This window comes from Sylvia atricapilla, chromosome 7 (assembly GCF_009819655.1).
Source record: "Sylvia atricapilla isolate bSylAtr1 chromosome 7, bSylAtr1.pri, whole genome shotgun sequence".
NCBI lineage: Eukaryota > Metazoa > Chordata > Aves > Passeriformes > Sylviidae > Sylvia > Sylvia atricapilla.
Genome location: NC_089146.1, coordinates 22,692,003 through 22,711,837, shown reverse-complemented (window position 1 = coordinate 22,711,837; position 19,835 = coordinate 22,692,003). Strand labels below are relative to the sequence as shown.

The 19,835-nt window shown below is 61.2% G+C and overlaps 2 protein-coding genes and 1 long non-coding RNA gene across 4 annotated transcripts; 1 reads left to right on the top strand and 2 right to left on the bottom strand.

Moving 5' to 3' along the window:
• Positions 1–102: 102 nt before the first annotated feature.
• PTPRN (protein tyrosine phosphatase receptor type N) lies at positions 103–11,711 on the bottom strand. 2 transcript variants are annotated; one of them, XM_066322923.1, is made up of 23 exons: positions 11,588–11,711; positions 9,900–9,950; positions 9,595–9,708; positions 9,249–9,354; positions 8,932–9,130; positions 8,451–8,775; positions 8,124–8,240; positions 7,916–7,995; positions 7,554–7,840; positions 6,999–7,085; positions 6,767–6,846; positions 6,475–6,539; positions 3,990–4,202; positions 3,650–3,859; positions 3,414–3,561; positions 3,175–3,248; positions 2,798–2,875; positions 2,550–2,669; positions 2,275–2,441; positions 1,150–1,203; positions 968–1,032; positions 806–879; positions 103–705 (listed from the first exon to the last, which is right to left on the bottom strand). In XM_066322923.1, exons 1-23 carry the CDS (start codon positions 11,688–11,690, stop codon positions 634–636), a joined length of 2,889 nt encoding a protein of 962 aa, XP_066179020.1. In that variant the 5' UTR covers positions 11,691–11,711; the 3' UTR covers positions 103–633. The 2 variants fall into 2 exon arrangements, with proteins under 2 accessions (XP_066179020.1, XP_066179021.1); XM_066322924.1 differs by having other exon boundaries at positions 7,961–7,995.
• Positions 2,005–2,580, top strand: LOC136363577 (uncharacterized). The gene is made up of 2 exons (XR_010744014.1): positions 2,005–2,262; positions 2,385–2,580. It is a non-coding gene; the product is annotated as an uncharacterized lncRNA (long non-coding RNA).
• Positions 11,712–12,521: 810 nt separating the features above from the next.
• DNPEP (aspartyl aminopeptidase) lies at positions 12,522–17,652 on the bottom strand. The gene is made up of 15 exons (XM_066322922.1): positions 17,629–17,652; positions 17,410–17,497; positions 17,244–17,332; positions 17,057–17,170; positions 16,608–16,733; positions 16,339–16,469; positions 15,890–15,974; positions 15,368–15,475; positions 15,067–15,144; positions 14,653–14,736; positions 14,226–14,386; positions 14,033–14,072; positions 13,560–13,661; positions 13,035–13,202; positions 12,522–12,633 (listed from the first exon to the last, which is right to left on the bottom strand). The coding sequence occupies exons 1-15, from the start codon at positions 17,632–17,634 to the stop codon at positions 12,583–12,585; spliced, it is 1,431 nt and encodes a 476-aa protein (XP_066179019.1). The 5' UTR covers positions 17,635–17,652; the 3' UTR covers positions 12,522–12,582.
• Between the last annotated feature and the right edge of the window lie 2,183 nt (positions 17,653–19,835).

The window sequence follows — 19,835 nt, the reverse complement described above, 5'->3', positions numbered from 1 at the left end:
GGCTGTACTCCAGCAGTTGCAGAGTGCAGGTATAGAGATGGACAAACGTGAGATTTTCTCCCTGTGCCATCCCAATACACACAGTCAGAGGCCAGACCTGGCTGCAGCTGCACGAACGTGACACAAGAACTTTATTCACATCAAGATACAAAATTATAGTTCTCTAGAAATTTTTTTTCTGCTCGAGTGACTAGGCAGGGAGCACACAAAGGGGACCTGGAGTGGGGCTAGGCCAGGCCCCCCTGCACCCCATGCTCCCCCCAACTGTGGCAGACCCCTGCCCCCACTTCTGCCCCCCAAATGGGTACAGGAAGAGGGCTGACAGAGAACTGACAGGTTGCGGAGTCCCCCTGCCAGCTCACCAGCAGCACCACCTGGTGTCCCCCTCCACAGGACTTAGGGGCCACAAGCCCTGTCCCCTCTGAGGTAACAGTGGGTGTGATGGGGTTCCTGCACACAGAGGGCCTGAGGTCAGTGTCCTTGGAGAGATGGGAAGGGGTGCCTGGGGGCAGGGGGAACAGAGCCAGAAGCAGAGACACCATTTTACAGGGAGAGCAGCCCCAGAGGCCGGTGAGGAGAGTGCAAAGCGCAGGGCAGGGACAGACAAGAGGAGGGAGGGAGGGCTCCTCGCCATCACTGCGGCAGTGCCTTCAGGATGGCATTCACTTCCTCAGCCACAGCTGTCAGTGCAAACTCAAACTGGTCCTGCAGGAGCACAGCAGGATACATGAGGGTCCCTGCCAACCCAGCCCCAGGGGCTATGCATGCTAATGTGGAGGGAGAGGATCCCCAGTTTGGGGCATACCTTGGTCTGCACCATACCAGGCCGCTGATCTCGGATGTGTTCAAGCGTAGCAGCTATGTCTATCTCCTTCACCCCTGGGGCAGAGGGGGAGAGGAATGGTAGGAGGGGAGTTCACAGGCCAAACTCATGGACAGGGCAGAAACAGTGCTTCCCTGCACCTACCTTTGGCCATTCGGTTCAGGACCATGTCAACAAGGATGTATGTCCCAGTCCTGCCTGCACCGTCACTGCAAAACACAGATGCTTGGTCCAGGGGAGCTGGGTCCAGTGGGACTGGCCCTGGGCAGCACGTCCCAGCCTCCAGTCACCCTTAGGCCCAAATACCCCTCCATCCCCTGCAGTACCTGCAGTGCACGATGATAGGGCAAGAGCGACCCCGGTAGCACTTGTTCACCTTCCTGCAAGGATAAGAGGGAACAGGTCAGTGCCCTGCTGTGCCAGGGTCAAGGCTGTGCTAGGTGTCCCTTGCTGTGCTCAGTGGGGCAGGGCAGCAGCACACCATGATGTGGCCCTGGGGGTCCCGCTCATGGCTCCTCCTGCCTCCACAATGGTGCTGGACATGGGATGGGGACCACAAGTGGGAAGTGGCCGGGGCAGGGAGAGTTCAGTTCCTCAGCCCAGCCTGGGGAGGGGGGCAGTGGCAGGACCCCCAGGGAGCGGCTCTGGTCCGGTGGGGTGTGAAGCTGGGGGCCAGGCGCCGGTGGGGCTCCTGGCATGCTCCATGCAGCAGGCACGGCTGCCAACGATCACTTTTGTGACTATGCAACTGGAGCCAGATTACTAGCTGCAAATCACAAAAATGACGCCGGCAGCTGCGAGAGAGAGACAGAGACAGACAGAGAGAGAGAGAGAGCGTGAGCAGGGCTGAGAGGAGGGCGACATGCTCAGAGACCCCCCTGCTGCCCTAGGCTGGGTCCCTTGCCCCACACAACCTAGGGTCAGTGAGCAGCCTGTGCCTGGCAAGAGCCCACCACCACCCTGGGCCCTAAAGACCTGGGCAGGCAAGTCTACTGGGAGCAGTCCCAGTCGTTCAGCTCTTGCCCTGGGCTAGCTGGGGATCCACCACTGGCTATAGGGCATTGGGAGCAATGGGTCACAGCCAGTTTAAGGCTGGCTCTGGGTATTTCTTCTTGCACCCAGGGCTGGGGAAGGTGCCAGTCAATGCTGTCCTCCATGCCAGCTCTGGAGAAGAGCACTTTCCCACCCTCACTGTGAACGCTGGAGAGCCCTGGAAATCTCAGTCAGAGGTTTCTTGCCGACCAAACTCTGTTGAGCATCATCCCAATCTGGCCAAAACTTGTCTTTTTTGCTCCTTTCCATCCATGGCAGGTCCCTAGTCTCTGCACCTGGTCTACACCATGGCCCCGACCCTCATTCTCGTGGCAGTGATGTCTTTGCTCATCAGTGGCCTGCATTTGGGATCACTGCTGGCTCCCCAAGGGCTGGCACAGTGCGAGGTGGGTGCTCACCTGCGGAAGTCAAGGAGGGGCCGGGTGGTGGTGGGGATGCCCTCGGCTGGCCAGCTGAGGAAGTGGAACTGCGTCAGGGTGCGGGTCTCCTGCGACTGCACATTTTTCAGGTAGAAGCTGCGCACCAGGAAATCCTCGCACCAGATGTGCTCTGACACCAGGTTCACCTGCCCAAGTGAAGCAGATCATGGGCATCAGTGCTGGGCAAGGGGGCTGTGCTCAGGGGGACAGGGGCTGGAGGATGCTCCATGCCCCAGGCTACCTGCCACACTTGCCTCATAAATGTGGTAAAGAGAGGAGCCTTCATCCGGCCAGTAGCGGTCACACTGCTTGACACTGTCCTCAGCCAGGGGGCTCAGCATGACAATGACAGTGCAGCCATGTTCCCACACCATCTGTGGGCAAGGCAAGGGGGATTTCACTGCTGGGAGACAGCTCAGGTGGGAGGGCAGTCAAGCCCCTGTGACCCGTTTTGTGGGCACAAAGGGACCCCAATGGGCTGGCACAGCTGCGTGACATTCACCTGCCAGAAGTCAGCAATAGTGTGGGACAGTGGCCCCTGCGTGGCAATGTATGCTGGCATCCGTGGGTCGTGGTCAATCTGGAGCAGGAAAGGGGGTATCAGATTTCACGCTCTTCAGCCAGGGGTTGGTGACACTTGAAGGAGTAGGGGGATACTCCAGAGATGATAGGAAGGTTGGGAAGGGAGATTCAGGTGCCCCAGCCAGGAAGCAAATGGGATTTAACAATTGTTTGAGCAATGGGGCAGGCAAAAAGCTTACATCTGTAGCCCTCAGGGATGTAACTTCAGTCCAGCTCTATCCCAAAGTGAAAACCTCACCTGGGCTGGGCACATCAAGGAGCAGGGTAGGAGGGCAGGAGCCCCCAGTGATCACTCACGATTGGACTGGCATTGATGAAGTCACTGCGGGATGGGTTACTCTCAGCTTTCAGCTTGATCCGCACGTGATCATCTGGGGGAAGAGGCCAGGAGGCTTGGTGAGTGGCTAGAGGAGCTGCAGGCACACTAATGCTGCAGACAGCCATGGCCCTGAGCGTCCCCATGCCCCACACCCTGCTCTAGCAGGACAGCAGGTCCCTGGGGCTGATCCCTCAGGCAGGGTGGCTGGGATGCTCACAGGGCACATAGTCAGGGTTGCGGTTCTTCTTCAGGTTGGCTTCACTCTGGGCAATGGAGCAGATGCTGGGCTCAGCTTGGTAGGCACAGAGCGCCTGCCACTCCTTGGCCAGCCGGTCCTGGTTGCGGAGGTGGTCCTCCATATAGGCCTGGGGCAGAGGGACGGGAGTCAACCTGACTGCAGAGGAGCAGATGCAGGGCTGGGGAGGGGTCTGGCACCCCTCCAAGCTGGCTCACCAGGATCATGTGTCCGGTGGAGATGTCCATGTTGGACTGGACAGGCTCCTCGCACCAGGAGGGTGTGCTGCTGTGGGAGCTGGGGCTGGGCTGTGGAGCGTCGCTGAACTGGGACGAGACACTGCTGACCCTCGAGGTCTCCGCTGGTGCTGCCGGTGCCTCGGAGCGGCCAAAGAGAGACTTGGCAGCCATGTGCTGGCGGCACAGCTCCTGGGGAAGCCCAGCGAGAGCCCTGTCCCTTGGCCACAGCGCTGCCATAGGGCAGCTCCGTGCACCCCGAGCGATGCTGACACACGGCGGTGACGCATCCTGCAGTGTCCCACATCCCGCATGGTCCTACCTGGTACTCGAAGGTGGTGTCGGCAGCACCCTCTGGCCCCAGGGCAGCCAGGCGCTCCTTCTCCCGCTGCTTGGCATGGCGGCGCAGGCACAAGGCCGCGGACACGGCGATGGCGATGACGGCCACGCAGGCCAGCACGATGAAGGTCAGCAGCACCGAGTGGAAGCCATCCCCAAAGCGGGATGGGCGTGAGTAGGCAGCAGCCTCATTTCGCTGGGGACCAAGCCAAGTAAGGGTTAGTTGGCGGGGGGCTGGCGGGGGCAGAGACCTGATTCTGCTGCACATTTGGGGTTGCTGGGGGTTAAAACAGTGGAAGGGCTCTTCCTTCCTCTTCCTGAGAGTGCTGATTCTCCCAGCACCCTCAGCTGGGGCAGAGCTGGTGTCATTGGGGTGAGGCAGAGGGTACCCACGTACATGTCACATGGGGCACTGTTACAAGGGGGTTCCTGGAGCTGGAGGAGCTTGGCCAAGCCCAGGTGGCACTGACTTCCTGCTTCCAAAACCCACGGCTGCTGCCTGAGGCAGATCCAGCCTGGACTGCCCTTCTACAAGGCAGGCAGCAGCCCCTAAGAACTTTGATTCCATGACCTCCTGCCCAGCTGGAGATGAACAAAGGCCAAATTCACCCCTTTAAGGTGTAAGATAGGCAACTGCAGCACTAGGTGCACTACTCCCAGGGGACTTCCTGACTGAGGCTGGCTCTCCCCTGCAGCCACTGCTCCACAACAGAACGTTGAGGGAGGCAGGGTTGGGAATATGACAGCACTGCCATCATTGCTGGTACCATCCTAGCTGTAGCAGCTAGCAGACAAGTCCTCCCTGTTGCCCTCCTCAGTCAGGACACAGAGAAGCCCCTGCCACCTTGCAGGTAGTGTCTCTAGGGCTCCTTCCCTGTGATTGTGGGAGACAATCCATGCTAGTCCCCAGCTGGAATAAGATGTTGCTCAGACCTTGCTAGACAAGACCTTCCTGTCAATACCATGACTGCCTAGGTCCAGCTAGGGCAGCACAAGGATGCTGGGGCATCACCAATTCAAACATCCTGTGCCCAATGAGCTGCCAGAGCCCTGCATTACCTCATTGCCACAGCCTCCCATTGGCTATGAGCCTGATGAAGTTACCGAGGGAACACTGCACCATCATCAACTACATCATCATCATCATCATCGCCTGGGGATGTCCCCAGCCTAGGTGTCCCTGCTGCCATCTGCTCTTCAGCATCTGACTGCCATCAGGGTCCAGCCAGTCCTGCAGCCAGGGCACCCACCAAGCCCAGCACCTCCCAGCTCCCCAGGACACCCAAGCAGGAGCAGCTCAGCCCCCAGAGGTGTCAGCAGAGCCAGGGGGGACAGAAAGGATTTCTCTCCCAAGGCCCACCCAGGCCCTGCTCTCTCCCTGCCTCCCTACATCCCTCTTCCTCAAATCTTGCACCAGTCCCACCAAGTCTAGAGCCAGGAGGAAATGCAGAAAAAGCACAAGCTGATTGGAACTGGGAAGGTCAGCGCAGAGGGGGCTTGCAAAGCTTCCTCAGAGCTCCATCTCTGTCATCTCTGACATCTCTCCTGGTTCCTGCCACCTGCCTGATCAAAAGGCATTGCCATCGACACACTCTGCAAATTGCTGATAGAGACAGGTTGCCTCAGTGGCCAGACCACCCCTTCTTCATGGCCTTCTCCAGAGTTCCCCCTTCCCTCCTTCCTTTCTTCCTGCTCACAACCACAGCCACATAACAAGAAGCGAGAAATGAGGACACTGGGCTGGGGATGTGCTACACCATTTCTTCTCCTCAGGCTGCAAATGTAAGAGCCGGGCTTGGTCCCTATCTCCAACCCCTGCTCCCTACCCCGGAAGATTGTTTCTGTCCCAGAAGACTCCTCAGAGGAGCACAGGGAGGGGTAACCCCTCTCCAAACAGATGGCTCCTGTTCCATCCCTGCCTCCAGCTGCTTTGCCATTCTCTAGGGACATGATGGCATTTTCCCTGCCTAGCTATGGTTTGTGGGGTGCTCTGGGAACATCCCAGTGCTTGAGTGCCCAGGCCACAGCTGAGATGGGTGTGCAGGCTGGAGGGAGACAAGGGTGAGGATGAGTCTTGAGGGATACAGCCCACAGGCCTGCCAGTCTTGGAGGGAAGAAAAGCCTCTGGGAGTCCCACTCAAACCACCTTCAAACACTGCAGAGCTTTTGTTTTGAAAAGAGCTGAGACCCTTGGGTAGAACTGTGCTGCCAGCCAGTGGAGGTGGATGATGGACAGACAGGACTGGAACAGTCTCCAACAGGAGTTCTCCAACACGGGACTGGAGTCTATCTCCAACACAGCATCCCAAATACTGCCCAGTCTCCTCTACTCTGTAGGGACAGCTCACTCACTAAGATGCCTGCACCCCAGGGCTGGGGGCTCCTGGTTTGCACCCAGTGGCAGCATCCCCACTCCCCTATCCCTGGCCATCCCAGCCCCAAGGGATGGAATCCTTGCTCATTCCTACCTCTCCCACTCCTGTTTGCACAATCTTCAGGCCCAGCTCGTGCTCCAGCTCTCCCTTCACTTGCTCTGTGGACAAGGAGGAGATGGTCAGAGGCATGCTTCCCCTCCACACAAGAGACCCCCAGAAACAGAGCCAAGGGATAGCTCTGACAGCTGCCCACTTCAGCTCCCAAGCTCAGCCAAAGGCAGAGGGATGTATGGTAGGAGCCCTCTCTCCCTGGTCCCTAGGAAGGGAGACCACACAACTGGGAGGGAAAGCGAGGAACAAGATCGGGGGACACTGCCCAACTCACCTGTCTGGCTGGCCACATCAGCCAGGGAGAAGTTCTGGGGGTTCTGTCGGATGCGGAAGGTAAGTGCAGGACCCACAACGCTGCCAGAGAGAGGGGGGACACAGTGTGAGACCTGGAAGCGCAGACTCCCTACCCACCCTTACCACACCCAGTCCCTCCTCTCCCCCTGCCTGGGAGTGCTGAGCATGGCCAGGGCTGAGGCAGCAGCACCCCACGGCACCATGTCCCTCACCTGATGTTGATGAAGCTGGCGGTGGAGAGATGGAGGTGCTTGGCTAGGAGTTCCAACAGCTGCACACCAGCAGCCAGGCCCAGGGGCCTGTGGGGACAGTGTCAGGGTGAGGAGGGGATGGCAGGGGTGAGAGGACAGCCCCGTGCTCCCCATAGTCAGGGAACAGGGACAGGCAGGCTCAGGGAGTCCCAAGCACACAGCAAAAACAGGTGTCAGGGTGGGCAGGAGGTAAGAGTGTGGCATGTGGGGTGGTGGGGGTGAGCTGAGCCCCCCTTGCACACGATTGTGCACAGAGACACTTGTGTACACACACTCCCAGCCCTCCATCCTGCAACAGTGAGCTTGGCTTTGGTGTGGGCTGGGAAAGGAAGACTTTGGGGTGGAGCAAGGGCTGTGGGTAGAGAGAATGGATCAGGGGGAATTGATGCCATAGAAACCCGACCCTACCAAAGACCCAACAGGTTTGGTCAAGCATGTGAAGCTGTGACAGCTGTTGGTGGGGAGACAGAGAGCCTCCGCACATGCAGCCCCCATCGCCTGACCCCCAGCTCTCACTTCTGGTCTGTGACGATGTAGCCATACTCGTCTAGTGGCCGCACGCCCTGCTGTGCCCCACTGTCCTTCAGTTCTTTGTAGCTCTTCTTCTCCACCACAACGTGCTTTCTGGGGCTGAGTGCATCTCCACTGTGTCCCTGCTGTGGCTCAGCCGGGGGAGCTGGTGAGGATGCTGCCCTGCCCTTTGTTCCATCCCCTGGGGAGCTGCTGGCTGGGATTTTGGGGGGTGGCACTGTGGAGGAAGGGGGCACTGGCTCCTCTCCATGCTGCATGTCCCCCTCCATCACCTGAAGGGAGGAAAAGGGAGAAGCTGGAATCTCTGACAAGAGTCTCGGGGAAATGTCTCCTCCCCTTCATCCCACCTGTGGTATGGCACCTCCTCCAGCATCACCCTGCTGCAAACCCACTCGTTTCGCTGTGGGCACTTCAGGGCCAGCAACACCTGGAAAGGAGAGAGACAAAGCTCCTGCAGCACCCACCCCAAAAGGCAACACTCCCTACCCTGAAACAGGGCACACTAGCACCTGCTGCTGCCCATCCCTGCCTGTCCCATCCCTGCACTCAGCTCACCAGAGTTCTGGAGCAGATGGAGGAGGGTGGATAGGCTGCTTATCTGCTGGGGACTCAGTTCTGGCAGCCCCAGGCCATAGCTGGCCAGGAGAGAAGCCAGTCTCTTCAGGGCAGCATCTGCAAGAGGATGTAGCATCAGGTTGGATGCTCTGCATCCACACGGAGATGAGGGGCCAGGGATGAAGCAGATGGTGCAGGTGAGGTTGTGGGTATATTTTGACCACGGGAATAAACCCAAAGAAGAGGGAAAGCATGAGCGACGAGGAACTCGTGGCTGTGGGTACAGGATAGGGAAAAGGGTTGGTGCCTGGCTGGAGAACAAGGTACCCGTCTGTGCAGAGGATTGCTGGGCAGCCAGGGGTGCTTGCTGCTCCCTCTCTTCCATGTTTCTGTAGTCACTGGGGAGCCGCAAGCTGTGCTGGAGCCTGGTGCTGGCAGGATCCGGGCGGCCAGCTTTCTCTCTGGGCAGGGAAAGCATGCCCAAGTCCTGGAAAAGATGCCCCCCATCCACTCCTGGCTGCCCGCCATAGGAGGGCACAGGGCCAGCCCCAAAAAGGGTCTGGGTAGGGACCCGGCCCAGCAGTGAGGAGGTCTCAGAGCTCTGCCTGGCTGAGTTGCTGGGATGCTGGTGAGCACCATCCTGATAGCCGAACTGCAACCAAAACACATGTCAAACCCCACAGGTCCCCTGTCACCCCACGGTGGAGGCAGGGGAACCGTGCACCAGCAGCAAGGTGCTGGGAGCACAGCAGCTCCCTGTCAATCTCTACTTTTCTGCCCAGGAGAAGGCGCTCATTCCCCAGCTTACCTTGTGGTAGGAATAGGGATTGAGCAGAGCCTCCTCGTAGCCCAGCTGGGGTGGGGAGGGCAGCAGGACGTGCTCCAGGTACCGCTGCACTAGAGGGGAAAGCAGCAGTGGTGGGGGCGGCTCCAAATGCTGAGCTGCTGGCAGGCCAGGGTCTGGGGCTAGCGGGGCTCGCCGGGGCTCGCTGCGGAGAGGCAGGAACCTCGAAGGCAAACAGCGCTGGAGTAACTCACCTGGGTAAAGGGGAGGTCACTCCCCTAAACCCCATTAGTGGGACAAAGCCCTCGCTGCTCCACTGAGCTCTGCTGGCGCTGTCCTACCTGTCCCTAGCCACCGGCTCCAGCGAAGGTGGCAGGCGGAGGCGGGGGATGCGCTCCATCTCCTGAGAGATCACATACTGGGTGATGCCATCCTGCCACGAGAGCCCTGCCACGGGAGGAGGCTGTGAGACATGGAGGCAGCCTGGGAACCATGGTCTGAGTGCATGGGGTGCCGTCCCGATATTCTGTGTCCTGTGGCCTGGATTTGATCCTATCCCTCCTCAGCCCACCCTGGCCTCTGGGCCAGCAGGACTACAGACAATTCTAGAGCCACTGGGCAATTCTCCCTAACACCCCCTCCCTGCAGGGTCGCAGCGACTTCCCCCACGCTCTCCTCCCTGTTCACCTTGTGCCATGAGATGCCGCAAGACATCCTGCAGGCGCTGGAGGACAGGAGACGTGACCTGGAAGTAGGGTCTGTCCTGCACCGAGCCCACCTGGCACTGCCCAAACAACCCATCTGCAAGAGAAAGGCGACAGCAGGACTAGATGAACAAACACTTCAGTGTGAGGATCTCCAGGCACAGCTCCACTTTTCTCCTGCCATGCCCGCCTGCACTGCATCCTAGGTTCCCCTACAAGGCACCCCTGTACCCTTCACACACACTTGGGAAGGGAGAGGGGATCCCTGAGGCCCTGCTAGCCACTTACCCTGCACACACACCTCCTGTGGGGAGCACAGCCTTCGGTCAAACAGGCAGCCTGGGACAGACAGATAGACAGTCCAGTCAGCTCAGCATCCAAGGAGGACTCCTATGGAATTTGCTCATCACCAGCTGCTTAGGGGATCCCTACGCTCCAGAAAAGCAGCACAGGGATGCAATGTGGTGATGGTGGGAGGGGACACAGCTTTGTAGCCCATGGCAGAGGCTCGGCGCCAGTCTTTTCTGCCCTCAGACAAGATGGGGGCTGTATAGAAAGTATGGCCCTGGCTCTGGAGAGTGGGGAAGGCCTAGAGTTTTTGGGGGTGCTGGCAGTTAAGAAGGTAAAACTGAGGCAGCAGAGACCTGCAAAACCACATCTGCTGCCCTCCTACGAGGAAGGGATGCAACCCAGTGACACCGGAATCCACTCTCCCTGCGAGGCGGACCCCAAAGCATGGATGTAGTGGTGTTGGGGCTGTGGGGTGTGTACCTCTCCAACCCCTTCGGCGTGCAGCACTTGGGCAGGGGGCGGCTTCCCCCTTCCTCTCCCCCCCCGTTTCGGTCCAAGACCGTCAGCAGCGAGACGGCAGCAGGCGATGACTCAGCCCCGGATGGCAAGGAAGGAACGAGAAAACAACCGGGGGGAGGGGAGGGAGGGGCCCGTCAAGCTCACCGCGGGGGAAGGGGGCTAGTGGGGATGAGGGTCCTCGAAACCCTGGCACCCATGGGCTAGCGTCCCCTGGGGCAGAGGCCAAGCAGCTGGGGGGCACAGGACCCCCCTGCCAGGGGAGACCCCAGGGACGGCGGCAGCGGGGGGCCGGGCCGGGGCGGCAGGGCCCGCGCTGTCCGCGGTGCTGAAACGGCGCAGCGCTCTCCCGCCGAGACGCCCCGCTCCGCCGGGAGGGGCGGCGGCCCCAGCTCAGGGAGGCTCTCCCGGCCAGGACGGTGCTCGGCCGCAGCCGTCCCGGCACCATTCTTTGCTTGCTCCTTGCAGCTGGGCCCCCGCGGGGCAGCCGGATCCGTCCCGGCACTCCCGGGCCGCTGGAGGACGAGAGGCGCAGCAGCCTCGGGCGCCCGGTAGTGAGTCAGCGGAGCCGGGGCCGTGCCTGCTGTGCCTGGGGGCTGCAGCCCTGCCATCGACAGCGACACGCGGGTCTCTGGGAGTCCCAAGCACGGACCACACGGACCGACCTGGAGAAGAGCGGGTGCACCGGCTCGGGCGGGCCGCACTTACAGGCGGAGGGCAGCTAAAGGGCGGCACGGTCCCGGAGGAAGCCACGCTTAGGGCCGCTGGCCCGGGCTCCCAATCCCTGCGGCAGCCCCAGGCACCGGCTTTGCCCCGGGCATGAGCAAGCACCGTTCTGCTCCCGTCCCGTAGCTGCTGGCTCTCGGGTCCGGCGGGGCGGCGACTCTACAAGCCGGCGGGGTGCCCCGGGGTTAGCACACCCACCGGCCCGGCAGCCCCGGGAGAGGGGCGTCCCCGGTGCCAATGGCGCACCCGCGGTGCCCGTCCCGGGCCGCCCCGTCCCGCTATCCACCGGGGACCGGACTCGCCGCTGCGCGCCGCGACAGCACCCTACAGCGGCGGCGACCGCACCGGCCGCGGAGTCCCGTGCCCCGCCATTCCCCGGGAATCTCCGGCCGGCCCTCGCGCAGCCCGGGGCAAAGCCGCCCTGCCCGGGGTCGCGGTCTCACCGTGTGCGGCGGTGGCGGCGGCGGCGCCGGCGCCGTCACGCAGCTGCCCGCGGCCGGCCAGGAGGAGGAGGCAGAGGAGCGCCCGGAGGAGCCGCCGCCCCATGCTCCGCTCACGGCCGCACCATGGCGCACCCGCCGGCCGCGCCCCCGCCGCCGCCGCCAACCCGCGCCCCGCCGCGCCGCGGGCCCCGCCCGCCGCCGCCGCCCCGCCAATGGCGCGCTGCGCGCTGCCGCTGCGCCGCGCCCCTCCGCGCCTCAGCCAATCAGAGACCCGCGCGGCAGCCCTCAGCGCCGCGCTCACGCCCCCCGCTGTCCAGCACGGCCAATCACGCCTCGCTCCGGGGAGAGGCGGCCGAGCGCGACGCCAATCGCAGCGTCCCCGGGGGCGAGCCACGCCCCCTGGGGGGTGTGCAACATCGCCAGCAGCGCCTCCGCCAATCAGCGCCCGTCCCTTCCCAGCCCTGCGGCCGCACCGACTCCCGCGTGGGACACGCCCCTGAGAGCCGCCCAATGAGCGGCGAGCGTGGAGCCGCACCCTCGTACCCCGCCCGGCGGCACCGCCTGGGCACTGGCTGCGGGGAGAGGTCAGCCCCCGGCCCGGGCAGGGACCCCCTGTACCGGCCGTGACGAGCAGCTTCAGATCTGGTGCCAGCAGATCCCTGCGCACACGGCAGGCTCATTTCTGGGGAAAGGGGCGGCCCCAGGCGCTGTATGCATGATACAGGGGACATCCTCCCGCCAGCTCTCCCTGGGCAGGAACCGAGACCTGTTCTGCCCTTTAGCTGGGCCCTCCAGCACCTCTTGACAAGAGATTGTGGATGGGTTAATAAGTCTCGCTCACGGTTCCAGGGGAGAGCACAGGTGGGAGCCATGGGAATCCCCAGGGAGAGCCAACGTACGTCAGACTAAGCCACAGTCATGGACGACTCACTGGTGAGACAGAAACGCTTTAATGGCCCCAGGACTAAACCCACTGCTACTCCCCCCCGCCATGTTCAGTCGACCACCAGGCTGCTGCTGACCGTCGGCAGGAGCTCGAAGAAACCCTGGAAGAAGAGAAGCTGTCGGGGTGGACGAGCAAGGCAGTGTGGGGTGGGGGGACAGGCAGTGGGGGCAGGCAGCAGCTCCCTGTCACAGCGTCATAGTAGGCAGCTACTCGCAGAGAGCAGGACTACGTCGCCATAGTAACCCATCGCTGACTCAAGGCTAGTACCGGTTGCCATAGGAACTACGTAGGGATGGCAGTCACTGGGGAAGGCTGGGATGAGAGGGGGCACCTCCGGAAGCAGCCAGTACCTGAGCTGCTCTGGAGAGTTGGGGAGCTTTGTGGGATGGCGGATGGCTGGGCTCAGCCCCAAAGCAGGGATTGGGTGGTGACATGGGGATGTGGGAGATGTAGAGAAGCAGGGAGCAGGCTTTACCACAGGATGGGGGACACAGGGCTCACCTTGAAGAGGGTGATGCTCTGAAGCACCCCTGAGGTGCAGCACATCTCCCGGATGGAATGCATGGCCAGCTGTGGGCAGCCAATGTCCAGCACACGCAGCCCCAGGCGGGAGGCCAGAATGGGACCGATGGTGGTGCCGCAGGGTGTGTCATTGCGCACCATGAATTCCTGCATGGGGTCAAGACCTCAGCAGCTCCACGTGCTGCCCCAACGGCCTCCCACATGGGCCCTCAGCCCTGAAGGGAGGCAACCTGGGACAGGGAGCAGCACCAACCCATGCCAGGGTTCAAAAAATGCTCCAGACATAGGACACACTCAGGCCAGGCTCCCATCCTGTCCACCAGCCTGCTCTTGGAGGCAGTCCTGGAGCTGGAGCCCCAGAGCAAAGGCAGCACTGAGACCCCAGTGGGGTCAGACACGGTAGCAGCGATGGAGCTTTGGCACAGGCTCCCTCTGATAAACCCAAGGGTGGGGCTGCAGCCCAAACTCCTGATGTTCAAAGAAAGCTCACTGAACTTTGCTCACCTGCAGAGGGACACCCACGCGGGCGGCAATGTCCCGGATTACAGCTTCAGTGACAGCTGTGGAGGCGTAGCGCTGGTTGCTGTTCACTTTGATGACAGGGCCCTGCACAAAGGAAGGCACCGCAGGCCCATGATGGGACCCAGGAAATGTCAGTGGCCCTGGAAATACCCAGGCAATGCTGTATTACCCCAGCATATCAGTCCACTCTCCCTTTCCTGGGTAAACCCATGGGGATGGGGACACTGTTTCCATGGGGACAGGCCCAGCTCAGAGCAGGGAGGAGCTCTATGGACAAGACTGGGATCCCAAGTGATTAACATCAGACATGTGGCATAGTCAATTCCCATTTTGGGATAAACGTTTTCCATTTGAATGCTCCCTGAGTTGTGCCCTTGGGGCAGCTGGGCAATCCACAGCGCTGCAGGACAGACAGACAGCAACCATCCGAGATCTAAGCAGAGGGCTGCCCTCACCTTGTGGAAGGCTGGACGATGATTCTCCTCATGCTTGTCCCTAAAAAAGAGAAGCAAGAGTTTCACACTATAGCCTTCCCTCCCTGCTGCAACAAGGATTGTCCTGTCTGTACTACCTGGGGAGTGATGGGTTTACATCCCACAGGTGGCAGGGCAGGCTGCCCTTGCCTGTGGCATGGCTCAGACTACTCACACGTAGTTGGGGTGCACAGCATGGGCCATATCAGCACTGATCATGTAGGACTTGGCCACTGCCTCCTCGAAGGCTGTCAGGTTGTGTGGCGATGCCGAGATCCGGCGCAGCACCAGCTCCGTTAGCAAGGACTCTGCACCCTGTGCACTCTCTGACCCTACCTGCCAAGGATCACCGTCAGCACAATCCCACAGCACCACAGGGGCCAGATGAGTGACAGGGCACTCCCTAAAGCCAGCAAAGCAGCTTCCTACCACACCAGTGCTTCCCACCCCTGCCTGGACCATGCTTCGTGTGGATGTAAGCAAATCCCTGCTTCCTCCACTGGGGTGTGGGATCTCTCTCCTGCTAGGCATGGCTGGGGAAGAGCAGAAAACATGGAGCCCCTTCTGGTGCCAGCCACCTCATGACTGTGCCCCTCACTCACCTCCTCATTGTCATAGAGCGCGATGAGACGCACATTGGGCTCCTGGGAGAGGGACGAGGGTGCTGCACATGAATCAATCAAGGCCTGCAGGGTTAGGGGGGAATGGACACCAGCATGAGTGCCACTCCATTCTGGGAGTCTCAGGACTGAGCCATCGGAAAATCCCCCAGGAGAGCCCAAAGCCCAAAGGAGGAAGGGAGCTGTGGGAACACACATTACTCAGGAACAGGAGTCACCCCTGCGAGCTGCTGGGAACCCAACACACTTAGGAAAGGGGGCATCCAACCCCAGGTTCTCCAACAATCTAGACCCATTCACAAGAACACAACTCCCTGCAGAGCCTATGGCCAGCCCAAAGCTGAGCTGGGGTGTGTGGGGGCCAAACTGCAGCTTCCAAGTTCTTTTCCCTCTCACCTGCAAGGCGCAGTAGCAACTGTGCAAGTTGTCCAGACGTGGGGAGAAGATGAACTCATCAAAGGCACCACCCAGCGTCTGCAGAGCCAAGAGGAGAAGGGCACAGGTTCTGGGTCACCAAATAGTACCTGCCACTGGGTCCCCATTTCAGTACCCTTATCTCTGCCCCTCAGGAGCAGCTCCCTCTCATTCCATTCAGCTCCCAGCCTTGGCACGCCCCAGGCAGAGGACATGTGCCAAGTAACACCTGTGTAGTGCCAGTCCGTGGGCTGTGCAGAGGGAGGCTCATGCCCCTACTCACCGCTGGCTGCGTATCTGCCAGGCATAGTTCCAGCTCCACAATCTGCTCCGGTTTCACCCCCAGCTGGGGGCAGATCAAGGAAAGAAGAACAGGGCTGTGACGCTCTGCCTGGGAAGAAAGCAGAGCTGTGGGCAGGGCAGGCAGTGGACGGCAGGAGAAACTTCAGGTTTCCCTTTGCAAAGCAGTCCCTGAGCCTGTTTATTTGGCAGAGTCCTCCCCCCTACTAACATGTCCCATGTTCAAGCCTCCAGCTCACCCAGGACAGCTGTATGCCCCTGTGCTAGCCCCCCTCTCTGCCCTGCCTCCTCAGGGAGATGCACCCCTTCCACACTGCAAGCTAGGGTGAGAAGAGATGGCTGAGCAGATGTCCCATGCACACAGCTGTGAGGCAGAGTGGAAGGTTACAAGCAGTCCACAGGGAGAAGGGGAACCTGGTGGCAGGTCCCTGAGGACTCCAAATCAAAGGTGACAAGTATGAGGGTCCTTGCAAGCGTCCCTACTGATCCCTGGCACACAGCTCACCTGGGCTGCAGCACTGCAAGGTGTGGACTCCATAAGCACCTCCTTTTCCAGCTCCTCCTGCACACAAGTGGCCAGAATGGGAACCCTGTGGGGGTCAGCAACATTAGCTCCCAGAGCTTTGCACACCTCACTTGCTTGGGTCACACACTGCCAACCCTTCCTGGGGTGTTTGCCTTGCTCCTCCAGGGGGTGATTGCCATGCCAAATGGAGCAAGAATGCACATTTTAAGCACAAATCTTCTGTGCCACCTCAGGACACCCCAGTGTCCTTTCCCAAATCCTATGCTTGCAAGCGTCTCCTGGAAGGACTGTATGGGGCTAAAAGCCACTGCAGATCTCTCCACTGCAATAAGCGGCTGCCAAAGGGAGTGCTAAGGTGGGGGTTTGCTCTAGCTGGGTCCCAACCCTCCCAAGGGCTGGCCAGGAGTCGGGGCCAAGCCAGGCCTTACAGGTGGTGCTCCGTGTTGGGCCCAAAGTTCTCATTGATGCTGCGCTGCAGATGGATGGCCAGGTGAGGAATGCGGAGAATGGGCCGCTCCACACGCACCAGGCGCTGCTCCAGGCGCCCTGTGGCTGGGTCCTGAAACACAAGGAGGACTTCTGGGGGCAGGCCTGTAGAGCTGAGAGGTTGCAGCAGGTCCCACTCTGTGTAGGGGTCAGCTACGCAGTGCCAGAGACACACAGCTACCCCACCGTGCATGCCCTAAATCAGACTCACCTTTATGATCACCCTCCCTGCCACGGTGAGGTCACGGTCGAACCAGGTGTTCCAGATGCCCCCTCCATAGGTCTCCACGCCGACTTGCACTATGCCCACCTGCCCCCGCTTAGAGCGACGCTTCACCTGGGCAACAGCAGAGGCAACACTGCTGGCACCATGAAGCTCTGGGGACGGGGCAGCTGGTAGGAGCTGGGCAGCACATGCCCAGAGCCTCATGGCTGATGCTGCCAGCACAGGGTGCTCTGAGGGGTTTTGCAGGACAAGGGACACAGAGGAGACATCAGCAGGCAAAGCAATGCAGAGGCTGCTCTGGGTGACAGATTTGGGAGGTGTCGGGAGCCAACAATGATGCTGCAGGGCACAGAGGTAATCAGGATAGTTTTTGCTTGTGGCATGAAACTGGAGGACCCCCGAGAAGGACTCGGCACCCAGCCGGGTGACCCTACCCTGAGGCAGGGGCTGTCAGTGTGCGCCCCTAGCAAGCTGAACCCATTCCCGGGCTGGAACTGGCCGCCGACGGCGAAGGCGATGAGAGTGGAGTAGTTCCTGGTAATGAAATACTGGAAGCAGAGGGATAAAGGTGAGGGGTGAGGCTCCCCGTCCACCCGGCTGCCCCGTCCCAGCCAGGCCCACCTTCTGCGCCGGCCGCACGTCCCAGTGCTCCGTCTCCTTCAGCTCCTGGAAGCCGGCCTGCAGTAGCCGGCTGCGGCATTCGGCCACCACTGCGGGGGGAAGAGCCGTCAGGGCCGCCCGCGTGGAAGAGGAAGAGGGCCGGGGAAGGAACTGGGCGAGGACTCACCGTGGTACGGCGAGGGACTGCGGTTCACGAACTTCACCAGTTCCTGCGCCGCCGCCTGCGCCGCCGCCTTCGAGCCCTGCGCCGCCGCCTGCGGGAACCGCCGTCACCGCACAGCGCCGGCAAAACCCCGCCCGGGGACGGGACCCCCGCGGGACCGGGGAGCCACGTCCCGGGCGGCACCGACCCGACCCCGTCCCGCGCCCGCCGCCCGTCCGATACCTGCATGGCCGCCACCGCCTGCGCCGCCCGCCCCGCGCCCCCTGCTGGCGCGGAGGAATGAGCAGCCTGAGAGAACCGCGAACTCTGCCCCCTGCAATCCGCACCCCGCAATCCACACCCTGAGCCCCGCAATCCACACCCTGAGCCCCGCAATCCACACCCTGCAATCGGCAATGTGCACCCTGTCGCCCACCACCTGCGACCCCACGATCCACGCCCTGCACCTCCCACACTGCAGTCCCCGCCGTGCACAGCGCACCGTCAGCCTCCACCCCACACCGCACAATCCACACCGTGCGCCCCTCACCCCGCCCCCTGGTCCCGGTAAACAGCGCCTGCCGAGGCTAGCGTAGAGCTGAATGAAGGGTGGGTGGAAGAGGGGCACAGCCAGGAGGGGCCGGCGTGGGAAGAAAGGGGCAGGGACAGGCTCCACAACGATGGTCACCCATCCTGCCCTGGTGTGCCCCAGTTCTTGGGTTAACTGGGGGAGCAGGGCTGCCCCAGAATGGGGCTTGGCCTGTCTGCAGTGAGGTGCAGGTGCACGGGAAAACACACTCGCTTCCCCAAGGCTAGATATATTTGGAGTGGGTCACAGCCAAGCTGCAGCCCTCCATCGTTGCTGCTCCCCTGCCTCGGCACTCACAGAAAACAAGGCACAAATCCTTGGTGCCCTGTTGGAGACAAATGTCTCTGAGTGACGGGAGTGCACTGGGTTCTGAGAGTTGGCACGGTGGCAGGGCAGCACCCAAGCTGCCTGTCAGCCCCAGGAGCACTCCGAAGGGATAGGACCCCTTGGCCTTGCATGGTTTAAGGTGCCTTCAGCACTTGGCTGGGTTCCCTTCATGGGCTGGAGGCAGCAGTGGGGTTTTGGGTTTCAGTCCTCATGCATCATTTCCCAGCAGGATCCTTTCTTCCTAGCAATGTGTGTGTGGCCTTGGGAGATGGACGTGGCAGCCTGTGAGTGTTGCATGGGGCCCAGGTGTTGGGTGCCAGCCGGATTCCCAGCTCCTGTGTCACCCGCGTGGGCACCCTGTTAGTTGGAAGACATCGTCTGTGTTCTGAGGACTGGAAACTGGTGGTCCTGTTGCCCCTGACCCTGTGGCCTGTCGTGCCGAGAGCTCCTGACAGCTCTGGATTTATGCTCCCGGGCCCCAGCACCTGCCTCTCCCCACCACCAAATGGGAACAAGCATTCTGCCGCCTGGCACCCTACAAACAGACAGCTGGAGGGTCTCCATGTCAACCACAGCACAACAGAGGACCACCCCTCCCCAGGTCAGCACCCCCAGCCCGGGCCAGGACCAGGCTGGGAGCGTCCAGCACTCCAGCCCAGAGCTTGGATACATGTGTCAAAGGAACGTGTGTGCCAAGCAGCCATCCCCACGCTCCTCCCGCCAGCATCACCCCCCTCTGCTGCCGGAACCCAGCTCAGGCCCTGGCCCTCTTGAACGGTTCCCAGGCTGTGCCTGAAGGATATCCGAGGACATTTAGAGCCCCTGGCTCCCCAGCCGGTGGATGCCCAGAGCGGATGGGTACCCGGTGTGTTCTCAGGGAGGATGGCTCCTGGGGTGTATGTGCGCAGGAGCAGGGTGTGCCTGGGGCTGGGGTGTCAGAGTAGGAGTGAGTGGCAGGGCCGGGTGTGGCCTTCCTCTAGCCCTGCCGCTGCGAGCAAAGGGCAGTGCCTTGGCGTGCCACAGCTATTCCCGGCACAGCAGGACTTCCAGAAAAAGCTCCCGATGGCTATATCCGAGTGGGCTCTGACTCACCCCTGGCTGGGTGCCAAGGGCTGCACAGCACCTGCCAGGGTTGCCCCCTACCCCATCACCGTGCTACCAGGAAAAGAGTGCCTCTGTCCCCATCCTGCGCCGCCCCATGGATCATGGAGTGCAGCAGGGAGCCACAGGCAGCCCTTCCTAAACAGCATCAGCTCCTCCTCTGCATGTATGCACCCTGCTGCTGGGTTCATATGTGTATCCAGGGGTGCCTGACAGAGACAGGTTCAGTAGAGACAGGGCACTGTGGTCCTTCCTTTGTCCCCTGGCAGCCCAAGTGGGGTTCTGGGCAGGCTTTGCTGCAAGAAATATCCCCGGCCGGTGGTAGGCTCCGAGGATGGGCAGGCAGTGCTCAGCCCTCCCTGCGAGAAGGGGTTAATGGAAAGATGGCCCAGGACAAAGACTGTAAACACAGCAGAGATCCAGGAAGTGCCAC

Excerpts from the sequence above, each read along its gene's own strand:
- DNPEP (XM_066322922.1), bottom strand. Across the intron at positions 16,470-16,607 it reads CAGGGAGGGTGATCATAAAG|GACCCAGCCACAGGGCGCCT; the intron begins GTGAGTCTGATT and ends CTTGTGTTTCAG. Across the intron at positions 12,634-13,034 it reads AGAGCATCACCCTCTTCAAG|GGTTTCTTCGAGCTCCTGCC; the intron begins GTGAGCCCTGTG and ends CTCTTCTTCCAG.
- PTPRN (XM_066322923.1), bottom strand. The coding sequence starts at position 11,690 with ATGGGGCGGCGGCTCCTCCGGGCGCTCCTCTGCCTCCTCCTCCTGGCC. Across the intron at positions 9,709-9,899 it reads ACAGGAGGTGTGTGTGCAGG|ATGGGTTGTTTGGGCAGTGC; the intron begins GTAAGTGGCTAG and ends TTTCTCTTGCAG. Across the intron at positions 8,776-8,931 it reads ATCCCTATTCCTACCACAAG|TTCGGCTATCAGGATGGTGC; the intron begins GTAAGCTGGGGA and ends TTTTGGTTGCAG.